At 45.8% G+C, this 25,991-nt stretch overlaps 1 protein-coding gene across 15 annotated transcripts in view; it reads left to right on the top strand.

The window, feature by feature from the left end:
* Window positions 1-25,991, top strand: part of SCRIB (scribble planar cell polarity protein) — an 83,437-nt gene that overhangs the window by 511 nt on the left and 56,935 nt on the right. For all 15 annotated transcript variants that reach the window (XR_009154703.1, XM_058179041.1, XM_058179036.1 and 12 more), the window contains exons 2-10: window positions 16,258-16,375; window positions 16,584-16,662; window positions 17,008-17,097; window positions 17,185-17,241; window positions 17,330-17,393; window positions 17,650-17,724; window positions 19,922-20,066; window positions 20,743-20,861; window positions 20,980-21,179. Coding sequence is in view for 14 of the 15 variants with exons in the window: in XM_058179041.1 (XP_058035024.1) it covers window positions 16,258-16,375; window positions 16,584-16,662; window positions 17,008-17,097; window positions 17,185-17,241; window positions 17,330-17,393; window positions 17,650-17,724; window positions 19,922-20,066; window positions 20,743-20,861; window positions 20,980-21,179 (947 nt within the window). In the remaining variant the exon portion in view is untranslated. The remainder of the gene's footprint in view (window positions 1-16,257; window positions 16,376-16,583; window positions 16,663-17,007; window positions 17,098-17,184; window positions 17,242-17,329; window positions 17,394-17,649; window positions 17,725-19,921; window positions 20,067-20,742; window positions 20,862-20,979; window positions 21,180-25,991) is intronic.

Below are 25,991 nucleotides of genomic sequence, written 5' to 3'. Positions count from 1 at the left end.
GCTCTGAATCCTCGCTCGGTGTGAGGCCGATTCCCTCTCAGCTTCGCCCGCCCGCTTTTCCCTCTTGAAGCGGAGGAGAGTCGGGGCCGACTTCGCAAGACACCGCTTGGCCTCGGCTTCCTATGCCTGGACCTGACTCCGATTCCCTTGTTCCTCGGTCTCCTGGCTCCGGAAGGTGCCCAAAGTGGCCTCCCTGCCGGTAAGGAGCCCGGCCAAAGGGGTCCGCTCTGTCCGCCCGGACCCCCTTCTCTGGCTGGCTCTACAGCCGGGGGTGGGGCTCGGCTGGGTACCCAGGGAGGGAGGCCCGGGCATTTGCAAGCTGAGCATGCGGAAGAAGTAAATGGCATTCGGTAGCAATTCACAAATGAAAGAAATAAAATATAGAAATGCTGGCACCTTGGTGAGAGAAAGGGGAAAGTTAATGGATGGAGCTGATAAATACAGGTCGTGTAACTGGGGTCTTTTTTTATGAATGAAAGAGTCAAAGTATGGACTGGTATCAACTTTTTGATGGGTGGGTCCCCAAGTAAGAATCTAAGCTGGTGGTAATTGCACATTATTACCTGGGTTCTGAATGCATGCAATTTAGGGGAGAGATATTCTATCGGATGAGATGAACGGATGGATGGGCAGGCGGTGACTGGGCTGTTCAGAGACCCAGAAACGAATGAGAATGATTGGTGTGTACTTGCTTAGAAAAAGTATGCTTCGGATGTGAGGCTTAAGCATAAGTCTCCCTCCGATTTGTAAGGGGACCCAACTCCATGGCAACTTCACTGCAACTCTGGGTGGTGTACAGGATTGGATTAAGAACTTCAGATTTATATGTAAACTTGTGGAAGCTGTGAAATTAAAAGGCAGATTTGATTTGATTTAATGTGGAAAGTCTGAGCGTGTTGTTAGTACCAGAATGAAACATTCTAAATGTGAAGCAGACCATTTTCTAGTGGGGTCAAAAGTGGATCTTGAGGGGAAAATTTACACACACACAAAAAGTGAAGCAACTTTCTCATGGCCTTTTCCGTACATTTTCCGTACATTTGGTTTGGTCATCCTTCCTCCTCTGCACGGCCAGACCATCTCAATGTCCTTTTGTCCTGGTCACCCACTTCTGCATGCAAGCGGCTTTCTTCCCATTGTCTCCAATTTCTTTTTATGGCCTCCATGGCCTATTGAGCACTCACTCCAGGGTGGGGGATATGCTAATGAGAAATACAAAAAAAGAAATGAAGTTATGAGGGAAGCTCTAAACGAGGGGGGAACGATTACTGCAAAATGTATGAATGACAGAAATCATGTGCACATTGAGAGAAAATGTTGTCAAAAAAATAGTGAAAGAGAGTAAGGAACAAAAGAAGTAAAGCAGGGTAGACCCACAGAACAACCGTTTTGTGAGGGAAGATGACTAAATAAAGAACTTCCAGCAGGAGGAGTAGAAGTGAAGTGATTTGGGATGAATGGAAGTGAGAGGATTTTAGGGATTTGCATGGAATTGATGTGGGTTTGTTCAGAGTGGAATTGAAACCAGTGCTAGGAGTGCTGGGGTCCAAGAAAAGATGGGAAGTAGATGTGATTTACTTACGGAGTGGATCTACAACTAATTTAATGTATAGGGGAAGCTTGCATTGGTGCTTGATGACTGGAAGAATAGGACTATTGTGTCACCATAGCAAGAGTGAGCACAAGAACTGTAGGAGTGTGTCCTTGGGAATTAGTGCTTGGCAGAGTTCTCATCAGAAAGGGGTGAGACCTGTCAGTGAGCAAAATTGGGAGAGGCGGTGAGACTTTCACACTGTTTGTCTGCGTCTTTCCTTCAAGTTAGTCATCAGGCAGGAGTCTGGTGCAGCTTCTATAACTACATTGAGGTGGGGGGCTTAGCAGAAGCACAGAATCCAGATCGGGAGGAGCAATTGTTCCTTGTACTCTGTCCTCCAGGACCCCTATGAAGTCCTGCGTCCAATTCTGGGGGCCCCAAATCCAAAAGCCCAGGGGCCAATTGGAGCCAGGCCGAAGTGGACCGGCAAGGGGCTGAAAAGAGAGTGCTGTGAGGAAAGAGTCAAGGTTCTTCTTAGCCTCCAGAGGAGGAGGGAGGACAGCTGCTTTCCCATGTCTGGAGGGTTTGTCCAGCAGAAGAGTGGCCTTATTCTGTAGTGCCCCCAGAGCTAGCCAGAAGGAGTGAAGGGGGGAAGCTGCAAGAAAGGAGGATCCGTCTACACATCAGGAGGAGCCTCAGCATGGCATCAGATGTCAGCCAGAGGAACAGACTGCCACAAGAAAGCAGCTCTTTTACTAGAGGTCTTTAAAGAGAGATTATCAGAGAAGCTCTCCTGGACTGAGCAGGATGTAGGATGTTGGACTAGATATGGCTGTGGTTTTAGGATTCCTACAATGTATTGTCCAGACTTAAGTCTGCTTTGACCGATGCAAAATTGAGAGAAGTAACATCATCTTTTGATCTTGACATTCTACTTCTGTTGCTGCAGTCTAGGATGGCACTTGCTTTTTTTAGCAATTGCATTGCATTGTTAACCCATGAATCCTGGCATCCTGCTGTGCTGCCCCATCATGGTGTGGGGGACGATTGTTCCTGGGTGGGACAAGTGAAAGGGTGCTACGAGTGCACGCCAAGAATCTATAATCTCAGCAAGATCACTCAATGCGAGAAGAGCATCCCAGCTGCCCGGCTAAAACAAGCAGGCCCTTATATTGAGCAGCAGTGACAAAGGCAGACGATCACAACAGCAGCAAAGGCATCCCCGCATATTGAGTAGAGTGGGGTGGAGGCAGGAGCAAACCACTCCTGAAAAAGAAGAACACCTAATAGGAAATATAAAACAATTGGCAATGCACTGCTGGATGATGTGCCCCTCAGGTCAGACGGCACTTGGAGAGCTGCTGAGCATCTTTTAGGGTGGAGGCAGCCCTCGAGTTATAATCATAAAGAAGCTTGCCCATTAGGGTCTTAAATCAACACTTTATAAAATGAATGGGACTCATTTTTACAGCTTTTTTTTTTTACCATACTCGTTAAGCAAATCAATTGGTCATTAAATGAAGGAAGATTGAGCTGCTGTTTGGTTTGTGAAATGACCTTCACCATCATTAAATGAACTGAGAGGCTCGAGAATTGGCAGGGCTCCCCAATAGAGCTCTGGAGGGAAGGTGCGCTTCAAGGAAGGTGTGTGGGCTTAAATTGTTGTTGGAGGCTGACTTTGCAGGGCTCAACACGGTGAAAGGTGAAATGACCACATGGCGATGTCTTCAAGCATCATCAAATTGAAATGCACTCAAAGGACGCTTTCAAACTGATGAGGTTGTCTATTGCTCAAGACATGAAAACCGAAGAAGGAACTGTATCGCTTTTCTAATCAGGAAAGATGTATCATGGACAATGTTTGGATGTGAGGTGATCTGAGTCCTTAGGGAGATAGGGCGGTATAAAAATACGAATAAATAAAATAAATAAAATAATCCCCTTAATGCCATCATCTTAAGTTTGTGCTTCAACCCCTGATGCAAAAGAAGAGGAGTTTGAGGATCGAGTTCAAGTTGAAATTGATGAAACATGTAGGTGAGATGTGCTCCTTGTGACTGGAGACTGGAATGCCAAAGTTAGAAATGCTAAGGATGAAAATGTAAAACCAACATGAAGCCAGATTATGTCAATCGGTTGCTTTCTTGGTAACTCAGACTCCCCCCCCCCCCCAAAAAAAAGATGTTTATACATAGATGTCACCAAGTGAAATACACAGAAACCAAACTGTCCATGCTATTACTATAAGGAAGCAAAAGAACTCTGTTATTCCTGACGTGGCCAGGGGTTTACTGTGAAAGACATCAGAAATTGCTTATGCACAAGTTCCAGGCCCAGCTAAAGTAGAAGTTTCTACCAAATGCTCTTGAACACATACTTATCATTTTCAAGGAGAACGTCAGAAATTCCTTTGAGGCCCTGAACCTCATTGATAGGGAACCAGATAAATTGTGGAATGAATTTAAAGAAGTACAGAATGAATGTGAAGAGACTGTCAAAGATTACAAAAACAAAAAAGAAGAAAGCAAAGTAGGTAGATGTCAGAAAAAACAATGGAAGTTGGCCAGAAGATGAGAGAAGCCAACCCCCCCCCCCCACAATTGAGAGGTAAAAGCCAGAAAGACAAAGACCTCAGGAAGGAATTTAACAAAGAATTTCATAGAGTTGTTTTAAAAAAAAGTACTACAGTGACATTGTAAAAATACTGAAGATGGAAACAGACATAGAAAAAGCAAGAAAGTTTCCAAAAGAACTTTGAACTTCGAAGGAGTTTCCAGGTCCAAATAGAACTGTTAGTAGATGCTAATGGGCAGCAATAAATTTAAAGGACATCAAACATGGCTGGAAGGAATGCACTGAAATTTTGTAGAATAGAATAGAATAGAATAGAATAGAATAGAATAGAATAGAATAGAATAGAATAGAATAGAATAGAATAGAATAGAATAGAATTTTTATTGGCCAAATGTGATTGGACACACAAGGAATTTGTCTTGGTGCACATGCTCTCAAGTGTACATAAAAGATACGTTCATCAAGGTACAACATTTACAACACAAATGATAGTCAATATATCAATATAAATCATAAGGATTGCCAGCAACAAAGTTGCAGTCATACAATCATAAGTGGAAAGAGATTGGTGATGGGAACTATGAGAAGATTAATAGTAGTGCAGATTTAGTAAATAGTTTGACAGTGTTGAGGGAATTATTTGTTTAGCAGAGTGATGGCCTTCGGGAAAAAACTGTTCTTGTGTCTAGTTGTTCTGGTGTGCAGTGCTCTATAGCGTCGTGTTGAGGGTAGGAGTTGGAACAGTTTATGTCCTGGATATGAGGGGTCTGTCAATATTTTCATGGCCCTCTTCTTGATTCGTGCAGTATACAGGTCCTCAATGGAAGGCAGGTTGGTAGCAATTATTTTTTCTGCAGTTCTAATTATCCTCTGAAGTCTGTGTCTTTCTTGTTGGGTTGCAGAACCGAACCAGACAGTTATAGAGGTGCAAATGACAGACTCAATAATTCCTCTGTAGAACTGAATCAGCAGCTCCTTGGGCAGTTTGAGCTTACTGAGTTGGCACAGAAAGAACATTCTTTGTTGTCCTTTTTTGATGATGTTTTTGATGTGAGCTGTCCATTTTAGATCTTGCGATATGATAGAACCTAGAAGTTTAAAGGTTTCTACTGTTGATACTGTGTTGTCTAGTATTGTGAGAGGTGGAAGTATGGAAGGGTTTCTCCTAAAGTCTACCACCATTTCTACGGTTTTGAGTGTGTTCAGTTCCAGATTATTTTGGTTGCACCACAAAGCTAGTCGTTCGACCTCTCGTCTATATGCGGATTCATCATTGTCTCGAATGAGACTGATCACTGTTGTGTCATCTGCGAACTTCAGTAGCTTAACAGATGGATCGTTGGAGATGCAGTCATTGGTATACAGAGAGAAGAGAAGTGGGGAGAGCACACAGCCTTGGGGGGCCCCTGTACTAATTGTACAGGTATTTGATGTGATCTTGCTTAGCTTCACCTGCTGCTTCCTGTTTGTTAGGAAGCTTGTGATCCACTGACAAGTCTGTTCCGGTACCTGTAGCTGGTTTAGCTTAGTTAGAAGAATGTCTGGAATGATGGTATTGAATGCTGAACTAAAGTCTACAAAAAGGACCCTTGCATAGGTCTTTGGAGACTCAAGATGTTGTAGGATGTAGTGCAGAGCCATATTAACAGCATCATCTGTTGATCTATTTGCTCGGTATGCAAATTGCAAGGGGTCTAACAGCGGATCTGTGATGGTTTTCAAGTAGGAAAGCACTAGCCTTTCAAAGGTTTTCATGACTACAGATGTTAAAGCAACTGGTACACACATCTCAACATCTGAGACGCTTTACAAAATACTCTCTATTTATCAGAACCCGTGAAAGATGAAGTTAGATTAGCAGTTTGGTAATTACCAAGTTAGGTGGCTACAAAAATTATGGAATATCCCTAGAAATAAACAAGTAACAGAAGAAGAATATATGTACATTCTAGTCTTTGTTATACTGTGGCATGTGCTCAGAAACATCTCATTGGCCTCAAGAAATTCCCATGGAAGGTGAGAAACCATAATCCAGCATAGACAAGCAGGCTCCAGGTCAGCAAAGAAATAACACAGAACATAGACTAACAGAGTTGGGAAAGAGACATTGGAGGTCTTCTAACCCCCTGCTCGAGCCGGAGACCCTCTACTACTCTGGACAAATGGTTGTCCGGTCTCTTCTTTAAAATCTCCAGTGATGGAGCACCCAGGGGAGGCAAGCCATTCAATTGATTGATTGTTTTCACTGTCAGAAAATTTCTCCTTAGATCTTGGATGATCTACCCATTTTAACAGATTTTAACAGATTTAACAGTTGGAAGGGACATTATATAGGTGCCCACCCCCACCCCGCTCAAGCAGGAGACCCTACACCATTTCTGACAAATGGCAGTCCATTCTTTTCTTGAAAGTCTCAAGTGATGAAGCTCCCATAGCTTCCGAAGGCGAGCTGTTCCATTGGTTGATTGTTCTCACTGTCAGAAAGTTCTTCCTCATTTCTAGGTTGAATCTCTCCTTGTTCCGTTTCCATTCATTGTTCCTTGTCTGGCCTTCAGGTGCTTTGGAGACTAGCTTGACCCCCTCCTCTGTGGCAGCCCTTCAAATATTGGAACACTGCTATCATGTCTCCCCTGGTCCTTCTCTTCACTAGACTAGCCATGCCCGGTTCCTGCAACTGTTCTTCGTATGTTTTAGCCTCCAGTCCCCTAATCATCCTGATTGCTCTCCTCTGCACTTTTTCTAGAGTATCAACATCTTTTTTATAGTGTGGTGACTGAAACTAGATGCAGTACTCTAGGTGTGGTCTTTCTAGGGCTTTATAGAGTGGTATTAGTACCTCACTTGATCTTGATTGTATCCCTCTGTTAATGCAATATAGCATTGCATTGGCTTTTTTAGCTGCCACTTCACACTGCCTGCTCATATTTAGATGGTTGTCCACTAAGACTCCAAGATCCCTCTCACAGTCACTGCTATTAAGCCTGGTTTCCCCCAGTTTATACATGTGCTTTTGGTTTTTCTTACCTAAGTGTAGGACTTTACTTTTCTCTACATTGAATTTCCTTTTGTTAGATAGGCCCCATGTTCAAGTCTGTCAAGATCCATTTGGATCTTGAGCCTATCTTCTAGGTTGTTAGCTATTCCTGCCAGCTTAGTATCATCTGCAGATTTGGTGAGTCCCCTTTTTATTCCCTCATCTAAGTCATTTATGAAGATACTGAAGAGTCCTGGGCCTAAGACAGAACCTTGTGGCACCCCATTGCTTACTTCTCTCCATGTAGACTTAGACCCATTAAGGACTACTTGTTGAATACGATTTGTCAGCCAGTTGCAAATCTATCTGGTGGTGAGGCTATCTATCCCACTTTTTTCTAGCTTACAAAGAAGTAGGTTGTAGTCTACTTTGTCGAATGCCTTTCTGAAGTCTAAGTATATTATGTTATAAGATTGGTTTAGCATGATCTGTTTTTAACAAACCCATGCTGACTGCTAGCTATTACTTTACTTGTTTCTAGGTGTTTTCTTCTTGTCCTACTCACAGGAGCTTTGAAGAATCTGTTGACACCTCCCCCTTCTCTGTGACAGCTCCTTAATACTAGAAGTCAGCTCTCAAGTCACCCCTAACCCTTCCGTTTGATATGTTAGACATGATTAGTTCCCTTAATCATTCATCATAAGGATTTAGCCTCCAGACTCTTTATCTTCTTTGTTTCTCTTCTCTGCACTCTTTCTGCTGCCTCATTTTTGCATTATGATGAGCAGAACTGAATGGCATATTCCAAGTGTGGCCTCACTAGTGCGATATAAAGCGGTACTCTTACTTCTTGCGATCCAGATGCATTGGCCTTTTTTTGGCAGCTGCAGCCACCCTGCCATTAAGCCAGGTGGTCCACCAGGAGATCTAGATCCTTCTCAGTGTTATCACTGTTGAGCCAGAGGCTGCCTCTTCTGTGCTGGTGCACCCGATTTTTCCTGCCTACGTGCAGGATCTTACCACTTTTTCTCACCACTGAGCTGCATCTCTTCAGATAGGGCTCACTGCTCAAGTCAGACAAGATCCTTCTGAATTTTGAGCCTCTTCTAAAGCAGGTGTGTCCAAGCATGCGGCCTTGGACAGCAAGTAATTCAGGGCTACAAGTCCGTAAACTTTAAATATCATATTACATATATCTTGTCGAAGCGTCAAGATACTCTCAGCCTTAGATGGGAAAAGAGCCGAATACGCCAAGACTTGCATATATATATAAACATATAGTGAAATCTGAACTGGTTTACTACCGGTTCGCTGGCTGCATGCGCGTGTAGTGCACACCAAAAGGAGGCATGGGGTAAGTAGAATAGCACGCAGGGTGTGTGTGTGATCAGATGCGGCATGCGATCGTTTTTTTACCTTTAATAACATTTTTAATAACATTTTTTACAACCTATTTGGCCAAACACACACCAACTGCTACTTAAACACACAATCACATCACCACCTTGCACAGATCAACTCCGTAGCCAAGACTCTCATGTCCAGAACCAAACGCCTAGCCGACAAAGACTACCTGAAAACTGAATTACACACTCTCACAAACGTATTAATCTCCAACGGATTCCAAAGAAACACAATTACCAACCTAATCCAAAGGGAGACACCGCCCAAGAACCAAGACACAAAACAAGAAAACGGCATCACCCTCCTCCCATACATCAAAGGCACCACAGATAAAATCAGCAAAATTCTCCACAAACACAACATCAAGACAGTCTTACGCACAGACCAAAAAATAGCCAACATCTTAAGAAACATACAAGTATATGAAACATACAAGTATATGAAATCCCATGCACCGCCTGCCCCACCACATACATTGGACAAACCAACAGAAGAATAAGTGCATGCATTGAAGAACACAAGAACTCATTCAAAAAAGAGGAACCAACTTCTTCCCTGGTCCAACACTTTAAAGTCACAGGACATGATATTGACTTTAAAAAGACCAGAACTATCGCCAAAACTGAACACTTTAACAACAGAATAATCAGAGAAGCCATTGAGATAGAAAAACGCCCACACAGCATGAACAAACGAGATGACACCTCCCGCCTACCAGCCATTTGGAAACCCGCCCTTATTGACAAACGAGTCCCTAACACGAGGAATGACACCAGACCCACACTCACAAGGTCCACACAGGATGTCACCACCGCACATCCACCCAGAAAGCAGACCCAAACCCACACTGATCATAAAGCACGACCAAGGACCAGAAGCCAGACCGCAGCTGCAACATTAGCCATTTCAAACCCCTCCAATCCATTCATGCAGCAGACTGACACCCACTATGAAGATGTAGCACGACCACAAAGCCAAACAACAGCTATGCAGCTCACCAGCTCAAATCCCCCTACAGCACAGACTAGACTGAGCACAACCAAGCCCCCACCAACACAGGACACACCCCCATCCAATCAGAGCACAGAAAAAACCCCATCCAATCAGAGCACAGCCAAGCTCCCACCCAATCAGTTCAAACCCCCACTAGCAGTTAAAAGGAAGAAACAGCTGCGATCACACATTGCTCCCAGAAGCACAAAGCTGAAGCCTGAAGATGACGAATGAGACTTCATCGAAACGTCGCCAAGACACTTCCAATTTTACGGAGAAAACCCGAACAACCAAGACCTATATACAAACACCGTGAAAACCTCAGAAAACATATTCTGAGGTTTTCACGGGTGTTTGTATATAGGTCTTTGGTTGTTCGGGTTTTCTCCCGTGTAAAATTGGAAGTGTCTTGGCGACGTTTCGACGAAGTCTCATTTGTGATCTTCAGGCTTCAGCTTCGTGCTTTGCTCCCAGACCTATATATATATATATATATATGTATGTATATGTATGTATGTATATGTGTGTATATGTATATATATATGTATATATATATATATATGTAGGTCTTGGCATTTTCGGGTCTTTTCCCGTGTAAGGTTGAGACCCAAAAATGCCAAGACCTACATACCTATACTCGTGAAAACCTACGAAAACACACACACACACACACACATGTAATGTATGTGGTTCAAGACAATTCCTCTTCGCTTAAATGCAGCCCAAGCCAGCCAAAAGGTTGGGTACCCACCGATGTTCTAAAGCAGGGGTGTCCAAAGTTTTTTGAGTGAGGGCCAAATACAGAAAAATAAGCAAAGGCCCGGGCCACCGGGGGGGGGGGGGGGCTGACATTTTTTTGTACCAGTTCTTTGGGCGTGGCTTATTTTGGGGTGTGGCTTGGTGGTCATGTGACTGGTGGGCGTGGCTAACTGCTCATGTGACTGAGTGGATGTGGCTATGGGCATAGAAACTACTCAGAGGGCTAAAAAAAGTAATTTTTGACCAGTCCTCACACTTATGACCATCCTCACATTTATGCCCATTGCAGCATTTTTAACAACCACATCACTCATTTCACAACTGCTTCTCTTCACCACGGTTACAAGATAGGGTGCAAAATGTAAAGATAGTTGTAGGTGTGAGGACCAGTCAAAAGTGTGAGAACCTGTCAGAAATCACTTTTTTCAGCCGTCTGGGCAGTTTAGGCTTAAGTATACTATATGTGTGTGAGTTATATATATATGTGCATGTGTATCTCTATGTTTGTGTACATGTGTGTTTGTGTTATGTTGATTTTTAATGTAATATTTTTAAATATAATTATTCAGAAAGGCATGCGGCTGGACAACAAACAGTATATAAGCCTAGTAAATTCATGTGTGGCCCGGGCCACACACAAGAGGTGACATATTGACACATGACTACTGTGTGTATTTCTAACTCGCCTATAATGTGAAGAACATTGCTCTCAGTGGGAGCAGTGATGCTGTCCTTTGGATTGAAGGATGGCTGGGATGTCAGGAGAAAGTTTGGTGGTTGAGACACGAAGGACTTCACAGAGATGGCTATCAGTCATTCTGGATCTCAGTCTGCTTTTGTTCTGATTTAACAGAGAAAATGTTTGTTCACATATGTATGTTGAGCCGAACAGGCTCATCATTCTTTTTGCGTGGCGTCTCATCAGAGGAAACTTGGCATGATCCAAACTCTGATAGAAGTCAGGGAGGGAGAGAAGCTGATGTTGACTCTTCAGAGAATCATCACATTGCATTTCAATCAGTTCTAACTGCAGACTCTCCTCCACTTCTTCTGCATCCACCAGGAAGGGGGTCGAGAACAGCTTGATTTGTTTTTCAATGACAGAAAAATCTTGAAAACGCTGGTTGAATTCTGTCACGAGAGATGTAATTACAGAAACATATTTCTCCTTTTTAGCAGAAAGGTCTGCCTTTGGAAAAGCAGACTTGATTTCAGACAGCGCAGGGAAGTGTGCAGCATTAAAGCTTCGTAGTTGTGTCTCAAACAGGCGGAGCTTTACACAGAAGGCTTTCATGTAAGCATACAGGTGTGACACCAGCTGTTCTTTGCCTTGTAGGTTCTTGTTCAGTGTATTCAGATGATGAGTAAGATCAACTAAAATGCCAGGGCTGCCAGCCACAGAGGGTCACTCAGTTCATGAAGAGGTCGGTCCTTCTCTTTCAAAAAATTGTCGATTTCTGATCTCAGCGAATAAAACCGCTGCAGCACAGAGCCGCGGCTGAGCCAGCGCACATCAGAGTGGTAGAGTACATCCCCGTATTCAGCATCCACGTCAGATAAGAAAGCTTGAAATTCCCTGTGGTACAGTCCTCTAGCTCGAATTATGTTGACAGTTTTACAACAGTGTTCATCACATCGCCCAGCTGCACAGTCTTGGCACACAGTGCTTCTTGGTGGATTATACAGTGCATCCTAACAGCCTCACCTCCGCTCTCTTTTACCTTGGCACACCATGGATGCCATTCCTTTGCGCTCACCCGTCATGGCGGAGCTCCATCCGTTGTTACTCCACAGAGCTTGTCCCATTTAAGCCCCATCTTTTCAACTGCCTCTGACACAGCGTCAAAAATATTTCCACCGTCGTTGTGCCTTTTAGGCTCATCATATCAAGCAGCTCCTCCGACAGCAAAATTATCATCGACTCCCGCAAAAAATTAAAAGCTGTGCGGTGTCTGTGGCGTCTGTGCTCTCATCGCATGCTATCGGTAAAATCAAAAGCACAAGCTTTCTCTCTCAGCTGAAGTTTCAGGTTAGCTGACAAGTCCTCGATTCTCCGCACCACTGTATTTCTGGATAAGGTCACGTTGTTGAAATCCTGCACTTTTTCCGGGCACATTACTTCTGTGACTTTGATGAGGCGCTGCTTTATGAAATCACCGTCTGAGAACGGTTTGCCATGCTGGGCAATAAGTTTTGCGACTTCATAGCTTGCTGCTGTGGCGTTTTCCTGTATTTTGTTAGCACGAAATAAAAACTGTTGTTGAGCTTGCAGGGTTGCTGCCATTTGCTTGAATTCTGTGCTCGTTTGGCACCTGTATGCGATACGTAGCTCTGATGCTTGGTCTCATAGTGCCAACGGACATTATACTCTTTCATCACGGCAACATCTTCATTGCAAATCAAACAGACACACTTTCCGTTGATTTCTTTAAAGAAATATTCATTTTCCCACCGTGTTTGAAATCTTCTACACTCACTTGCTATCTTGCGTTTCTTCGGTGCTGCCATTTCTGGTGACTCGTGGTAAATATTTAGGACTATATCAGAGGCCTGAAAACCTGGGACATTACAATACAGATGGATACAGTCAGTCTACTAAAAAGCAACAATATGTGGATATCATCTTCATTTAAGGGGGGAAAATGTTTCATATTCATTCATCTTGGCCAGGGGTGTCCAAACTTGGTCCCTTAAGACTTGTGGACTTCAACTCCCAGAGTCCCTCAGCCAGCAAAGCTGGCTGAGGAACTCTGGGAATTGAAATCCACAAGTCTTAAAGGGACCAAGGTTGGACACCAATCTTAACTTTGTTTTGTATTTGGTATGAACATGAAACTCCCTTCGTTATTCCCTGCCCAAGGGGTGGAGGCGCGAGGAGCCTCACCAGGCGGCCCGGGGAAGGCGAGGGTACAACTCCTGGGGTCGGGCACGGCCAGCAGCCTCTTTCCCGCTTGCCGCCTCCTCCTCCGCCCCCTCCCTTCGTTATTCCCTGCCCAAGGGGTGGAGGCGCGAGGAGCCTCACCAGGCGGCCCGGGGAAGGCGAGGGTACAACTCCTGGGGTCGGGCACGGCCAGCAGCCTCTTTCCCGCTCGCCGCGTCCTCCTCCGCCCCATCCCTTCGTTATTCCCTGCCCAAGGGGTGGAGGCGCAAGGAGCCTCACCAGGCGGCCCGGGGAAGGCGAGGGTACAACTCCTGGGGTTGGGCACGGCCAGCAGCCTCTTTCCCGCTCGCCGCCGCCTCCTCCGCCCCCTCCCTTCGTTATTCCCTGCCCAAGGGGTGGAGGCACGAGGAGCCTCACCAGGCGGCCTAGGGAAGGCGAGGGTACAACTCCTGGGGTCGGGCACGGCCAGCAGCCTCTTTCCCGCTCGCCGCCGCCTCCTCCGCCCCCTCCCTTCGTTATTCCCTGCCCAAGGGGTGGAGGCGCGAGGAGCCTCACCAGGCGGCCCGGGGAAGGCGAGGGTACAACTCCTGGGGTCGGGCACGGCCAGCAGCCTCTTTCCCGCTCGCCGCCTCCTCCGCCCCCTCCCTTCATTATTCCCCGCCCATGGGGAGGAGCCGCGAGCCTCGCAGCGAACCACCGGGCAAGCACCGGGAGGTGGCCGAAAAGGGCCATATTCATTATACTTTTAGAATTTGCTGCGGGCCAATAAAAACTGACCCACGGGCCACAGTTGGCCCGTGGGCCGTAGTTTGGACACCCCTGTTCTAAAGTATTGGCAATTCCCCCCCAGCTTGGTGTCATCCGCATATTTGAGGAGTTCTCCTCCTATGCCCTCGTCTAGATCATCTGGTGGTGATGTTGGATGAAAGGAAGCCAAATGTTTTCCCTTAATGTATCCAACCCATATCCTGAATATGTATCACCTGGCTTGGTGATGGACATTCAGTTAAGTCTAATTGTTCAGTTGGCTTTGGGCCTTTCTAATGGAGCAAAGTCCAGTCATCATTTTATTGTCTCCCCTGCTAGGGTCTTATGAGGGAGTTTGTCAAATGCTAAGTTGAAGTTAAGGTGTGTGTTAAGGTGAGAAAAAGTTTTGCTGATTTAGAAGCAGCATATGGTAAGGTAAGTGGGCTTGACTTATGAATATTGTACATGAATACAGGACAGGTGGTCCTTGACTTACGACCAGTTGTTTTGCAACCGTTTGAAATTACAACGGACCTGAAAAAAGGGACTTGCGGCCCAGATTTGAAGTTCTGATGTCCACATACCCCCAATCATAGAGTCTCTATGGTCCATAGAGTCATGTGATCACAATTTTGGTACTTGGCAAGGGGCCCACATTTATAGCTATTTGCTGGGTATATAACATTTTTGCTGGAAGCCAGCATTTAATTCTGGTTCTCACAAAAAATGCTCCATAGCTTAACAACCTCAGCATTTGCTTTATGACTGCCAAAAAATGTTGTAAAATTGCCCACGGTCATGAGACCCATTTTTTTGACTTGCCTGCTCAATTAGAATCATATGTCGAGGATTACCTATATGGAGTTTGAAGTTGGTTGCTGAATAACATCGGTATCCAATGGACATAAATGAAACACCCAACGTATAGAAGTAGCAATTGCTGCAATTGGGACTGGCCTTTTGGTGGTTCTGTGAAACAGTCCCTGGGTGAAAAATCCACAATTGCATTTTACTTCAGGTTTCCTTTGCTTTACAGCATCAGAAGGACCCATCTCTAAACAGCCAGGTGAGCCCAAGTGAGTGGGAAGGTTTTGGGACTCTTGTAGCCCTTTCCCCCCACTATCCCACTCTTGGGAATGCTCAACCCAGCTGCTGAGATGATTGGCAAAAAGAGAATTGAGGCTCATATTTACATAGATTGGAGAGAAAGGGATTCCCAGAGAGCAAGCAGACCATGAGGAATGCGCCTCAGATGGAAGGCAGAGTTTGCCTGGTGCTGGCTGATTAGGAGGCAGACTAAAACCTTTGGTGTGGAACAGGTTACAGTCTCCTCAGGGAGGCTAATTAAGGTCCATAGAGCTGAGCTTGTTAACTTGCATTTGTCACTTTTTAGAGACAAGGGAAGAAAAGAAGCTCAGGAAGGAATCTCTTGTTGAAGCAATCTTTCCACTCTGTGAGGGAGGGGGAAAGGGGGTCAGGCACAGGACAAGACAGGCGAGCTGACTGTAAGGGTGAAAGAGAGAGAGAGACTGACTGACTGACTGATTGAAGGTCACAAGTACTATGGGTATTGGCTGTGAGGTAACTTTTTCATTACCACTGTAACTGAACAGTTGTTGTCTGAGGTGGTTGTTAAAGAAGGACTACTTATAGTTCAGCACTGAGCACGGAATAAGGGGGTTAGGGTTAGGGTTAGGATTAGGGTTCCCTTGGTTGTTTAATGTATATATATACATATTTCTGCTGTAGGAGCTGGTGTGGTGGGGACATGAATGTGTGTGTATACTTTGATAATGTTGAGACTAAGGTCAGAAATGATTTACGGTGAATGATGGCTAGATTGTATAATGCGACAAGAAGCTTGGAACTAAAAAAAACAGCGTGGTAGAGAGCAAACCAGTTGTGTTTAGCAGGGAAGATTGCAGATTTATGAGTCAATAGTGGATTTGGCTCTTTGGTCTGAAAGTTTTGCTGTCACAGATAGCCTTTCAGCATTTACGGGAAGAGAGGTTGTGTTTGAAGGTCGTTGGGATAAGCGTCCTTGGAAAGTGGAGCCAGAGACCTGAAGAAGCTCTGCGTGTCTCAGCCGTGAGGTTGCACGTGAAGGTCTAATGGGCATCTTCTGCTCTGGGGAGCCTCCAGGGCGCTGGGGTCCTTCTTGAGGCTTCCTCCAGCCTTCAGGGTTGGGTCCCCAAAGACCCTTCTGCTGCTCTTCCCTCCAGTCTGCGCAGAGCTCCCTTTGCGGTGGGTGCAGCCGCCGTGGCCCCTTTGCTTGCTCCCGCAGGAAGATCAGGCAGCCCCAGGGGAGGGACGGAGGGTGTTTGGAGTGGGAGGCTGGCTGGGCGGGATTTCCCTCAGCCCAGCAAGCAGCTCCTTCCTCTCTGCCTGCAGCCTTTCTTTCGACTTCTGAACCTGCGCAGGCTGGGCTTGAGTGACAATGAGATCCAACGCCTCCCTCCCGAGGTGGCCAATTTTATGCAGCTGGTGGAGCTGGACATCTCCCGCAACGGTGGGTAAGGGGCTCTTGTGCCTGGCGGGTGGAGGCTGCTGCCTTCCTGGTCTGTGCTGGCTCAGCCCGGGTGCATCAGGGGAGCCAAGTGGAGCTGCTGAGGCTCGAGCATGCCTATCCAGGGTGGTCACTCTTCCTGTCTTTATGGGGGTGGGGTTGCTTGGCTTTGCACTCATCTCCTGCCTGCCTTTGGGCTGCTCTGCTCCAGACATTCCGGAGATTCCCGAGAGCATCAAGTTCTGCAAATCCCTGGAGATTGCCGACTTCAGCGGAAACCCCTTGTCCAGGTAGGGGAGAACCGTCCGCCTGTCCTTCTAAAAGGGACTCTCTGACTAGAAGGGACCTGGCCAAGGTTGGGGGGAGACGGCTGCATGGAAGTTTTGCCCTGCAGGGGCTTTGGGGCAGTTGTGCAAATGCTCTGTTGCAGGGACAGAGGCGCCTGGCCCCAAACTGGCAGAGGCCGAGGAGGCAGAGGTTGTCCTGGTAGAGGCCAAAATGGCTAGTGCCAAGCTCAGCCAGCTTCCTCTCAGGGTCCTGAGAGACCCAAAGACCAATTGCCCTGAGGGGCTCCATCTACCCAGCTCTGTGCACCGCTGCAGAGCCCTCTGGGGACTCCCTGCTTTTCCCCCCAGGCTCCCTGAAGGCTTCACCCAGCTGCGCAACCTGGGCCACCTGGCCTTGAATGATGTCTCCTTGCAGAGCCTGCCCAATGACATTGGCAAGTGAGTTCATGCCGGACATGGGGGGAGGTGGGGGGCAGGGCTCTCACCCACTCTTCTGCTCAACCCCGCCTCTCTTTTCTCCCACAGCTTGGCAAACCTGGTGACCTTGGAGCTTCGTGAGAATCTGCTGAAGTGCCTCCCAGCGTGAGTGCCAGTCTGTCCCTGCCCTAGCTGAGGTGGGGGCGCAGTCCCTGTGTGTCCAACACCCCTGACTTTTTTCTCTGGCTTGCAGTTCCCTCTCCTTCCTTGTGAAATTAGAGCAGCTGGATCTGGGGGGCAACGACCTTGAAGTGTTGGTAAGGAAGGCTGGGGGGGGGGGCACCTACTTTTCTTTTCCTGGCCAGTCTCTTGCCCTGCAGCCCTTTCCCACCCAAGCCAGTGGTGCTGCTCTTTGTCCCGGATCCTGAGTCGGAATGATCTGTCTGTCCTTCAGTCTCCTCTCTCAGCAGGCCCCTCAAGGGCTGGGCCTGAAGGCATTCAGGGGAGGGGGAGGTGTTTGCCCCAGGAGAGTGTTTGCCATGGAGAGTGATGTTGTGCTATTCTGCTTCACAGCCAGATACCCTGGGCGCCCTGCCAAACCTGCGTGAGCTCTGGCTGGACAGGAATCAGCTCTCCTGCCTTCCCCCGGTAAGTATTTCCCCCTCTCTCCCTCCCTCCTGTGCCTTGTTCTTCCCGTGCAGCAGCCTTGGCCTCAGGTGCTTCTTGCAGGCTGAACCCCCTCTCCCCCCCAGTCGCTCCAAGGGGAAGCCTGTGGTGGTGGGACTCAGGGCTGAGGCAAAGCCAGACGGAAGACTCAAAACCGGTGAACTTCATTACAGTTCATGACAAGGTGCTTCATTAAAAATAAAGACGCTGCTAGAGCAGGAAGCCCCTTACCATGGACAGTAAAACAGGCTGAGTGCCCCTTGCTGCTCCCTCTTTCCCATGAATGATGAGGATGGAGCTGCGGGGGGATGTGCGTGTGGATTTCAGGAAGGCCTAAAGGGTGCCTGCTTGACCGCTATGGGGTGATGCTGCTTCCGGAGGTGTTCCTCGGAGTCCAGTAGATGGATTAGGGAACCAGGGGGCTCTAAGCAAGGACCTTGCCAAGGTCTCGCTGGCCATGCATGTTGGGAAGGCCCTGCGCCTGGCACTTCTGGAACAGTTGGGCATAAGGCCGGACGTCCGCAGTTGTCCCTCAAAACTGGATGCAAACTAGGAGCATAAATGGGGGTCCTGGGACACCATGGCTATTGGAACTGCCCGTGTACCGGTGATCCTGGGAAAGGAGGGCTGGAGAGAGATGTGGAGCTGGGGGTAGAGTGACACCTCCCCTTGGAGCAGCAGGCCTCGGTGACTTTCAGGTGGAAAAGGGAGACCCAGAGGGGTCTGCAAGCAGGCAGCATCGTCATTATGAGGGACCTCCCTCACCCTCACGTCATCCCAGAGAGATGTCACGTGAGTGTCCCAAGAGAGGCCGTTCCTCGAGGGGCTGAATTTATGGTGCCCATCACAGTCTAGCTGCTGACAGAGGGTTGTAGTTTGGCCTCAGTCCCAGGCAGTGCCTGGAAACGGGTCCAGGAATTGCTTGGACCCAAGGAAGGTCATAGCCTCACATTCGGCATATATGTTGGGATGATTGCCAGGAGGAAAGAAAGCCTTCGCGCCCAACAAAATTGCTGATAGCATCAAAAGTGCAAATGCCAAAATGTAGCCTCTTGTTTTTTTAAAAAGTTTGCAAAAGGGAGCAGGAGGCCTCTGAAATGCTTTGAAATGAGTCAAAGCTGCCCTGCTAAAGGCACCGTCTTCCAAGCTTCCTCTTGGGGGAAGAAAGGGGGCTCCAGAGGGAAGCAGCAATGAGCCCCGCAGTTCCCTTCAGGTGTCAGGCCAAAAGAGCAAATGAGAGTTGGTAAATTAGGAGCAGGTATTCCATTAGGAGCAATGGAAAGAAGCAGGTGGACGCTAGCATGAGCCGTCCAGACAATCACACAGCCTCAGCTGGTAGAAGTGGGCAGTGGGTCCCTGCACAAGGCCTTTCCCGAGCAAACTGAAACTACGAGAAGTAACAAGACTTGACAGGCAAATTAAAAGTCAGTGAATATTCAGGTCCAGATGATTTGAGGATTCCAGAGCCTTCAGAGGCAGATGGAGAGGCACCATGGAGGTGATTGCGCTCTGCACCCCAACTTCGAGGCTGGGTGATGAGAGTCCCACGCCAGGCTGCTGGGCAGTGTGGGGTCAGGCTCGGGAGCTGGAAGAAGGAAAAGGCTCGAGGGGCAGGGAATGTCAGAAGCATCCTCCCAGAGCTGCTAAGCTGTCATTTGGCTGCTGCCCGGTGAGACCTTTGTGCCCAGCCTCAGGGTGGGCACCTGGAGTCTGCAGCAGGGATCAGAGGTGGCAGAGCCCAGGCGCCAGGCTGAGACCCATTTGCCTGGGAGGGGGCTGTCCTGCTGCTCTCCGTAGCTCTTCCTGAGCCCTTTAGAAAGTGGAGATGTCGAAATAGGGCACATAATGGTGGTGCACAGGCTTTTTCCAACACAGTGCTGGAATTGGTGGTTATAAAGCAGAATTGCTGCCCCTGTCTGATTTAGTTGGGCGTGGCCTCAGACCGTAGGGTAGGCAGCCCAGGGTGCAAGAGTGGAAGTGTTGCTTCTGTCCTGCTGGCAGCGTGGTCGCCCAAAGGTTCCCTGTGAAATTGTTTGGGGCGTTCACTTGTTCAGTGTTGGAGGAGTGAAGCCAGCCAGTTGGGAGAAGCCTGAGAAGCGCATTGGTGTGCCCAGCACAAGAGGCTGGGCTGTAGCAGAGCAGCTGTCCGAGTCAGCCTGCCTGGTTTCGCTCTGTGCAGGAGCTGGGCAATCTGCGTCGGCTGGTCTGCCTGGACGTCTCAGAAAACAAGCTGGAGCAGCTGCCCAATGAGATTGGTGGCTTAGTGGTGCTGACGGACCTGCTTCTGTCACAGAATTTGCTGGAGATGATTCCCGACGGCATTGGTGAGTGCGGCCACACTTGGGAGGACCCTAGAGTGAGGTTAGGGTGGGGGGCTTTGGGAAACAAACTGTCCTGCAGCGGCCATCAGCTCTGACTTGGCTTTGAAATCTGCTTTTCCTTCCTCTTTTTTTTATTTCTGGAGTTGGGAGGAGTGTCTTTGAGAACCATTCCTTGATATGAAATTTTAAGGAATGCTGCTTTGCTTGGGGAGGGGGGGCGCGGGGGAGACGAAAGAAATTCTTGATTGGGAAAAAAGCTTCATGAAAGCAAAACCTTTTAAACAGTTTATCTTTATAAAACGTTGCTGGTGTGGTTAGTATTATTTATCTCTGCTGCACTTTCATATTAAGGGGGCATAAGATGCTTAAGTGCCAGGATGGGAGCGTAGAAGCTTAATATATGGCTTTTGTTAAAGGCCGCCTGCCCTGTGATGCCCAAGCGGGCTTTTCCTTGAGTGGAGCGCTGGGGAAGGGCTGCTCCAGCCAATGCCGGGGCAGCTTCCAATTCGTCTGCTCCCAGATAACAGCTCTGTCATTAATTCCCATGAATCATGCTGGTGGCCCCGTGTTTCTGAGAGAGCTAAGGTCCCCAAAGGGATTGCAGCTGCTTCCTGCAGAACTGGGCCTGGAGCGTCCCTGGCTGTGCAGGGTTATCTATGCTCTCTTGACCTTTGCTCAGGCCAGCTGAAGCAGCTCTCCATCCTGAAGGTGGACCAGAATCGTCTCACGGAGGTGACCGAAGCCATCGGGGACTGTGCAAACCTGTCGGAGCTTATCCTGACCGAGAACATGCTACAGGTGGGCATGCAAGTTGGCTGTGATTGCTCTGTGCCTTAGGTAGCCGCTCTTTAAGTGAGTTAGCTGGTCTGCCAAGGGTGGCGGTCTTATGCCTCCATCCCGGATGCTCTTCTCTCAGACTCTCCCCAGGTCTCTGGGGAAACTCACCAAGCTGACCAACCTCAACGTGGACCGGAACCGCCTGACGGTGCTCCCTGCAGAGATTGGGGGCTGCAGCAGCCTGAATGTCCTCTCCCTTCGAGACAACCGCCTGGAATGGCTGCCCCCGGAGCTTGCTGGCACCACTGAGCTTCACGTCCTGGACGTAGCAGGCAACCGGTACGGCTGGGGTGTGGGGAAGGAAGATGCTCAGTCTTGGGTCAGAACTGATGCCCTAGGCCAGGGGACACCCCTCATCACCCCTCGTGCTTATCCACCTTGTTTCCAGGGGGGGCCTGGAAGTGGCTAAGGCAACGGTCGCCCTGTTTCCCTGGGCTCTGTGCTTTTGCCAGTTACTGAGCGGAGAGCTTCTCAAGACGTGCCGCTTAGTGGCATGAAAACAAAATGTATCAATTTCAGGTTTAGAACAGAACAGCCCATCTTGTCACCTGAAGTTAAATCAGTGAGTAAAGATCTCAGTAATAATGAGCACGTCTCGCAGCCTGAATATAAATAAGAGACACCCCTCTTCTCTGTGCGCTTTCCAGTTCCTCTGCTGCCTCTTATTTTGTCGCGACCAGAGCTGAACCGGTATTTCAGGTGTGCTCTGACCGCCGTGTCATAGAGTGGAAATATCACTTCCCGCAATCTTAGCATTGCACCTCTGTTGAGGCAGCCCAAGATTGCATTGGTCCTTCCCACAGGTACTCCTGCTGAGCCAGGTCTTGCCTGCCTTGTACCTGCACTTTGGATTTTTCCTACAGAAGTATCGGGCCTTGAATTTCTTGTCATATTGATAGACAGCCAAGTGTCCGTAGAGCTCTTTTTGAACCTTGAATTTGTCTTCTTGGGTGTTCACAGTCTTCCTCAGCTCCACGTCACTTGTACCTTTGATGAGCACCACTTCTATCCACGTAGTGGAAACATTGCCCTGGTGATTCAGCCAACTCCAGATCCATCTGACAGTGGGGTCATCCTTCCCCTTTATTTTACCTTAGAGGAAAGAATGTCATGATCTACTTTTCTCAAATACCTCCCTGAGGTCTGAAGTTTGCTGCATCTGTGGCACAGCCTCCATCCGCTATTCTAGTCACTTTGTCAAGAAGTGTTGTCTGGCATAGTCTACTTTTAACAAACCCACGTGAGCATCTAGTAATTGCTATTTCTTTCTTAATGTTGCAAATCCTCTCTTTGGTGATCTCTCCTACAATTTTCTCAGGTATTAATTCCCAGGTATTCCTTGCAGTTTCCTCCCTTTTTAAAAGATTGGGGCAGTATTAGCTCTTCTCCAATCTTCTGGCAATTCCTCTGTTCTCCAAGAGTTCCCAGAGATGATGACCGTTAGTGGTTCTGAAATACACCCAGCTCCCTGGGATACAATCCACCCAGTCCAGGAGACTACCCAGGTCAGCCCTCTCACCACTTCCACACCTATTTGGACCTCCCTTTCTCTTTTGCTCCCCATGAGGCACCTTCGCCTAGGTGAAAAGAGGCCAAGGGGCAATTCAGCAGCCCAGCCTTCCCTCTGTTGCTCAGCATTGCCTGTCTGCCTTCTCCAGACAACAGATTAGCTTTGACCTTTCTGCTGCTCTGCACGTGCACAAGGAAGCCCTGTTGGTCTTATTTTTTGGCATTTGCAGCTCTCGAACTCATTTTGAGCCTTAACTTTCCTGCCCCCTCATCCTTATCGATTCTGGCTATTTCTTTTTTTTTTTTTTTTTTTTTTTTTATTGAAAGAGTTTTAAAAAAACAAAAACATTTTTCCCCCTTTTTTCCCCCTCCCTCCCAAAAAAACAAAACAAAACACCCCCCTCCCTCCCCCACCCCCCGGCTTCCCGGGTCAATCACAAGGTAAAGTCCAATCCAAATAACCACATCCAAAGCTTTTCGTCTCCCAACCCCCTCCCCATTACATAAAATAACTTTCTAATTATTCAAAGGCAATCTGATATTTCTTAATCTGATATCTGTTTTGTAGATAATCAATCCATTTTTTCCATTCAATTAAATATCTTTCCTGCGTATTGTCTTTTAAAACGCTGAGATTTTAGCCATCTCAGCCAAATTAATAACTTTCAATATCCATTCTTCTATTGTAGGTATCTCTTCTTCTTCCAGTATTGTCCAATCAACAGTCTTGCTGCTGTTATTAAGTTCAAAATCAATTTAGTCTCAATCCCTGTACAATCCATTATAATTCCCAAAAGGAAAAATTGTGGCAGGAACTTTATCTTCTTCTTCAGTACATTTTGAATAATCCACCAAATTCTTATCCAAAAGACCTTAATTTTCTTGCAAGTCCACCAAATATGAAAATATGTAGCATCATCACAATCACACCTCCAACATTTCGCTTGGATATTAGGATACATACATGATAATTTTTTGGGATCTAAATGCCATCTATAAAACATCTTATAAAAATTTTCCTTAAATTCTGTGCTTGTGTAAACTTAACATTTCTAACCCAAATTTTCTCCCATGTTTCCAACATTATTGGTTCCTGAATATTCTGTGCCCATTTTATCATACAATCCTTTACCAAATCCTTTTCGAATCTATTTCAAGCAACACATTATACAATCTCTTTATATGCTCCTGGGTCTGATTTCTAATTTGCTTTATTAAATTTTCCTCCCTTTGCATTATACCAATTTTTTGATCTTCTTTCCATCTAGCACTTATTTGCCCATATTGAAACCAAGTATAATTCCTCCCTTCTTCATTTAATACCTGTAATGATTTTAATTGCAATCTACCTCCTTCAGCATACAAAAGTTCTTTATATGTAATCATTTCCTGTTTCTGTTCTATATTTATATTCTCTATTGCATGTCTAGGGCTCGCCCATATAGGAATCTTATAATCTAATTTATAGGAATATTTATTCCAGACCATAAAGAGCACTTCTCAACACATGATTCTTAAAAGCCCTATCCACTTTTTTCCATAAAATAAATCGCATGCCATCCATATAACAAGTCATAACCTTCTATATTCAAAATTCTTTCCTCTGTTAAGTTAAACCAGTCACTTATTACTGAAAGGGTTACTGCTTCATAATATAGTTTAAAATTAGGCATTCTTAAACCACCTCTTTCCCGTGAATCCTGTATTATTTTCATTTTAACCTCGCCTTTTTACCCTGCCATATAAATTTATTAATCCCACTCTGCCAATCTTCCAAATTTTTATCCTTTTTAATTATAGGTATCATCTGGAACAGAAACAAAAATCTAGGTAACACATTCATTTTAATAGCAATCCTTCCCAATAGGGATAACTGCAATTTCTTCCAGCCATTCATATCATTCTGAACTTTTGCCATAGCAAGTCATAATTATTCTTATAAAGTTTCTTGTTCGATGAGCTAATATAGACCCCTAAATATTTAACCTTTTTTACTACCTCAAATCCTGTCATTTCCTCTAGTTTTTGTTTCTGTTGTATAGACATATTTTTAATTATCACTTTTGTTTTATTCTGATTTATTTTAAATCCTGATACCTTTCCATATTTATCAATTACTTCCAACAAAAATCTACTTGAATTTATAGGATTCATTAACGTAACCACTACATCATCTGCAAAAGCTCTAACTTTGTACTCATATTGTCTAATCTTAATTCCCTCTATTTTCATTAATTCTCGTATTTTATCTAATAATGGTTCTAGAGTCAAAACAAACAATAATGGTGATAAGGGACATCCCTGTCTTGTTCCTTTCGCAATCTTAATAACTTCTGTCAAACTACCATTTACTATAATCTGTGCTGTTTGCTCTCCATAAATCGCTTTAATTATTCTAATAAAACAGTCTCCAAATTGCATTTTCTCTATTAATTTAAATAAAAAATCCCAATGCAATCGATCAAAGGCTTTCTCTGCATCCAAAAAAATAAGTGCTGCTGAAGTATTCTTCTTCTCCAAATATTCCAATATATTAATAATCTGTCTAACATTATTCCTCATCTGCCTCCCTTTTATAAAACCAGATTGATCAGTATGAATTCTTTGTTGTAAAACTAACATTAATCTATTTGCTATTATTTTTACAAAATCTTATAATCATTATTTAAAAGTGAAATCGGCCTATAGTTACCAGGTTTAGAGCAGTCTTGCTCCTCTTTGGTATCAGTGAAATAAAAGATGTTTTCCATGACGGGGGTATTCCCACTCCTAATTGTATCTGATTAAATAATTCTTTAAGTGGGCCTAATATTTCATCCTGTGTTTTTTTATAATAAGTTGCTGTAAGACCATCTGTACCAGGGGGTTTCCCCATTTTTAATTGTTTAATTGCCTCCACTATTTCTCCAGTAGCTATCGGCCGGTTCAGCTCCTCCCTCTGTTCTAATGTTAGAATATTCACCTTATAATCTTTCAAATAATCATAAATATCCCTATCCAATATTTTGTCTTTTGCATATAGTGCAGTATAAAATTCTGAGAATGCCTTTTAATTTTATCCTGTTGATATCTCTTTACCTTTATATTCTATTTTTGTATGACACGTGCTTTCTGTTTCTTCCTTAAATTATATGCCAACCATCTCCCAGGTTTATTTGCATTACAAAAAGTATTATGTTTAGCATATTGTATATTCGTTGCCACCTGGTCTGCCATTAACATATTAAATTGACTCTGTAATATTTTTATAGCCTCTTTAAGTTTATGATCTTGTGGGTTTTGAATTAATAACTGTTGCTTCCTTTGAATTTCTTCTTCCAAATATCTCGCTGCCTTTGTTTATTATTCCTTTGCCTGTTGTCCAAATAAATCAATATCCTCTAATAAACGCTTTGCTCGCTTCCCACACAGTTCCTATAGGTGTCCCTTTGTACATATTAAAATCAAAAAATTCTTTTAACTGTTTCTTACAATAAGTTACATTATCCTCATATCTAAACAGATTTTCATTCAACCTCCATGTTCTACCACCTTTTTTCCCTTGTAATAATTCCATCCATACTGGGCTATGGTCAGTTAAAC

This window comes from Ahaetulla prasina, chromosome 3, assembly GCF_028640845.1.
Source record: "Ahaetulla prasina isolate Xishuangbanna chromosome 3, ASM2864084v1, whole genome shotgun sequence".
In the NCBI taxonomy this organism is placed as follows: Eukaryota; Metazoa; Chordata; class Lepidosauria; order Squamata; family Colubridae; genus Ahaetulla; species Ahaetulla prasina.
Note: the sequence above shows the minus strand (reverse complement) of the source record. Positions and strands in the feature narration are given on the sequence as shown.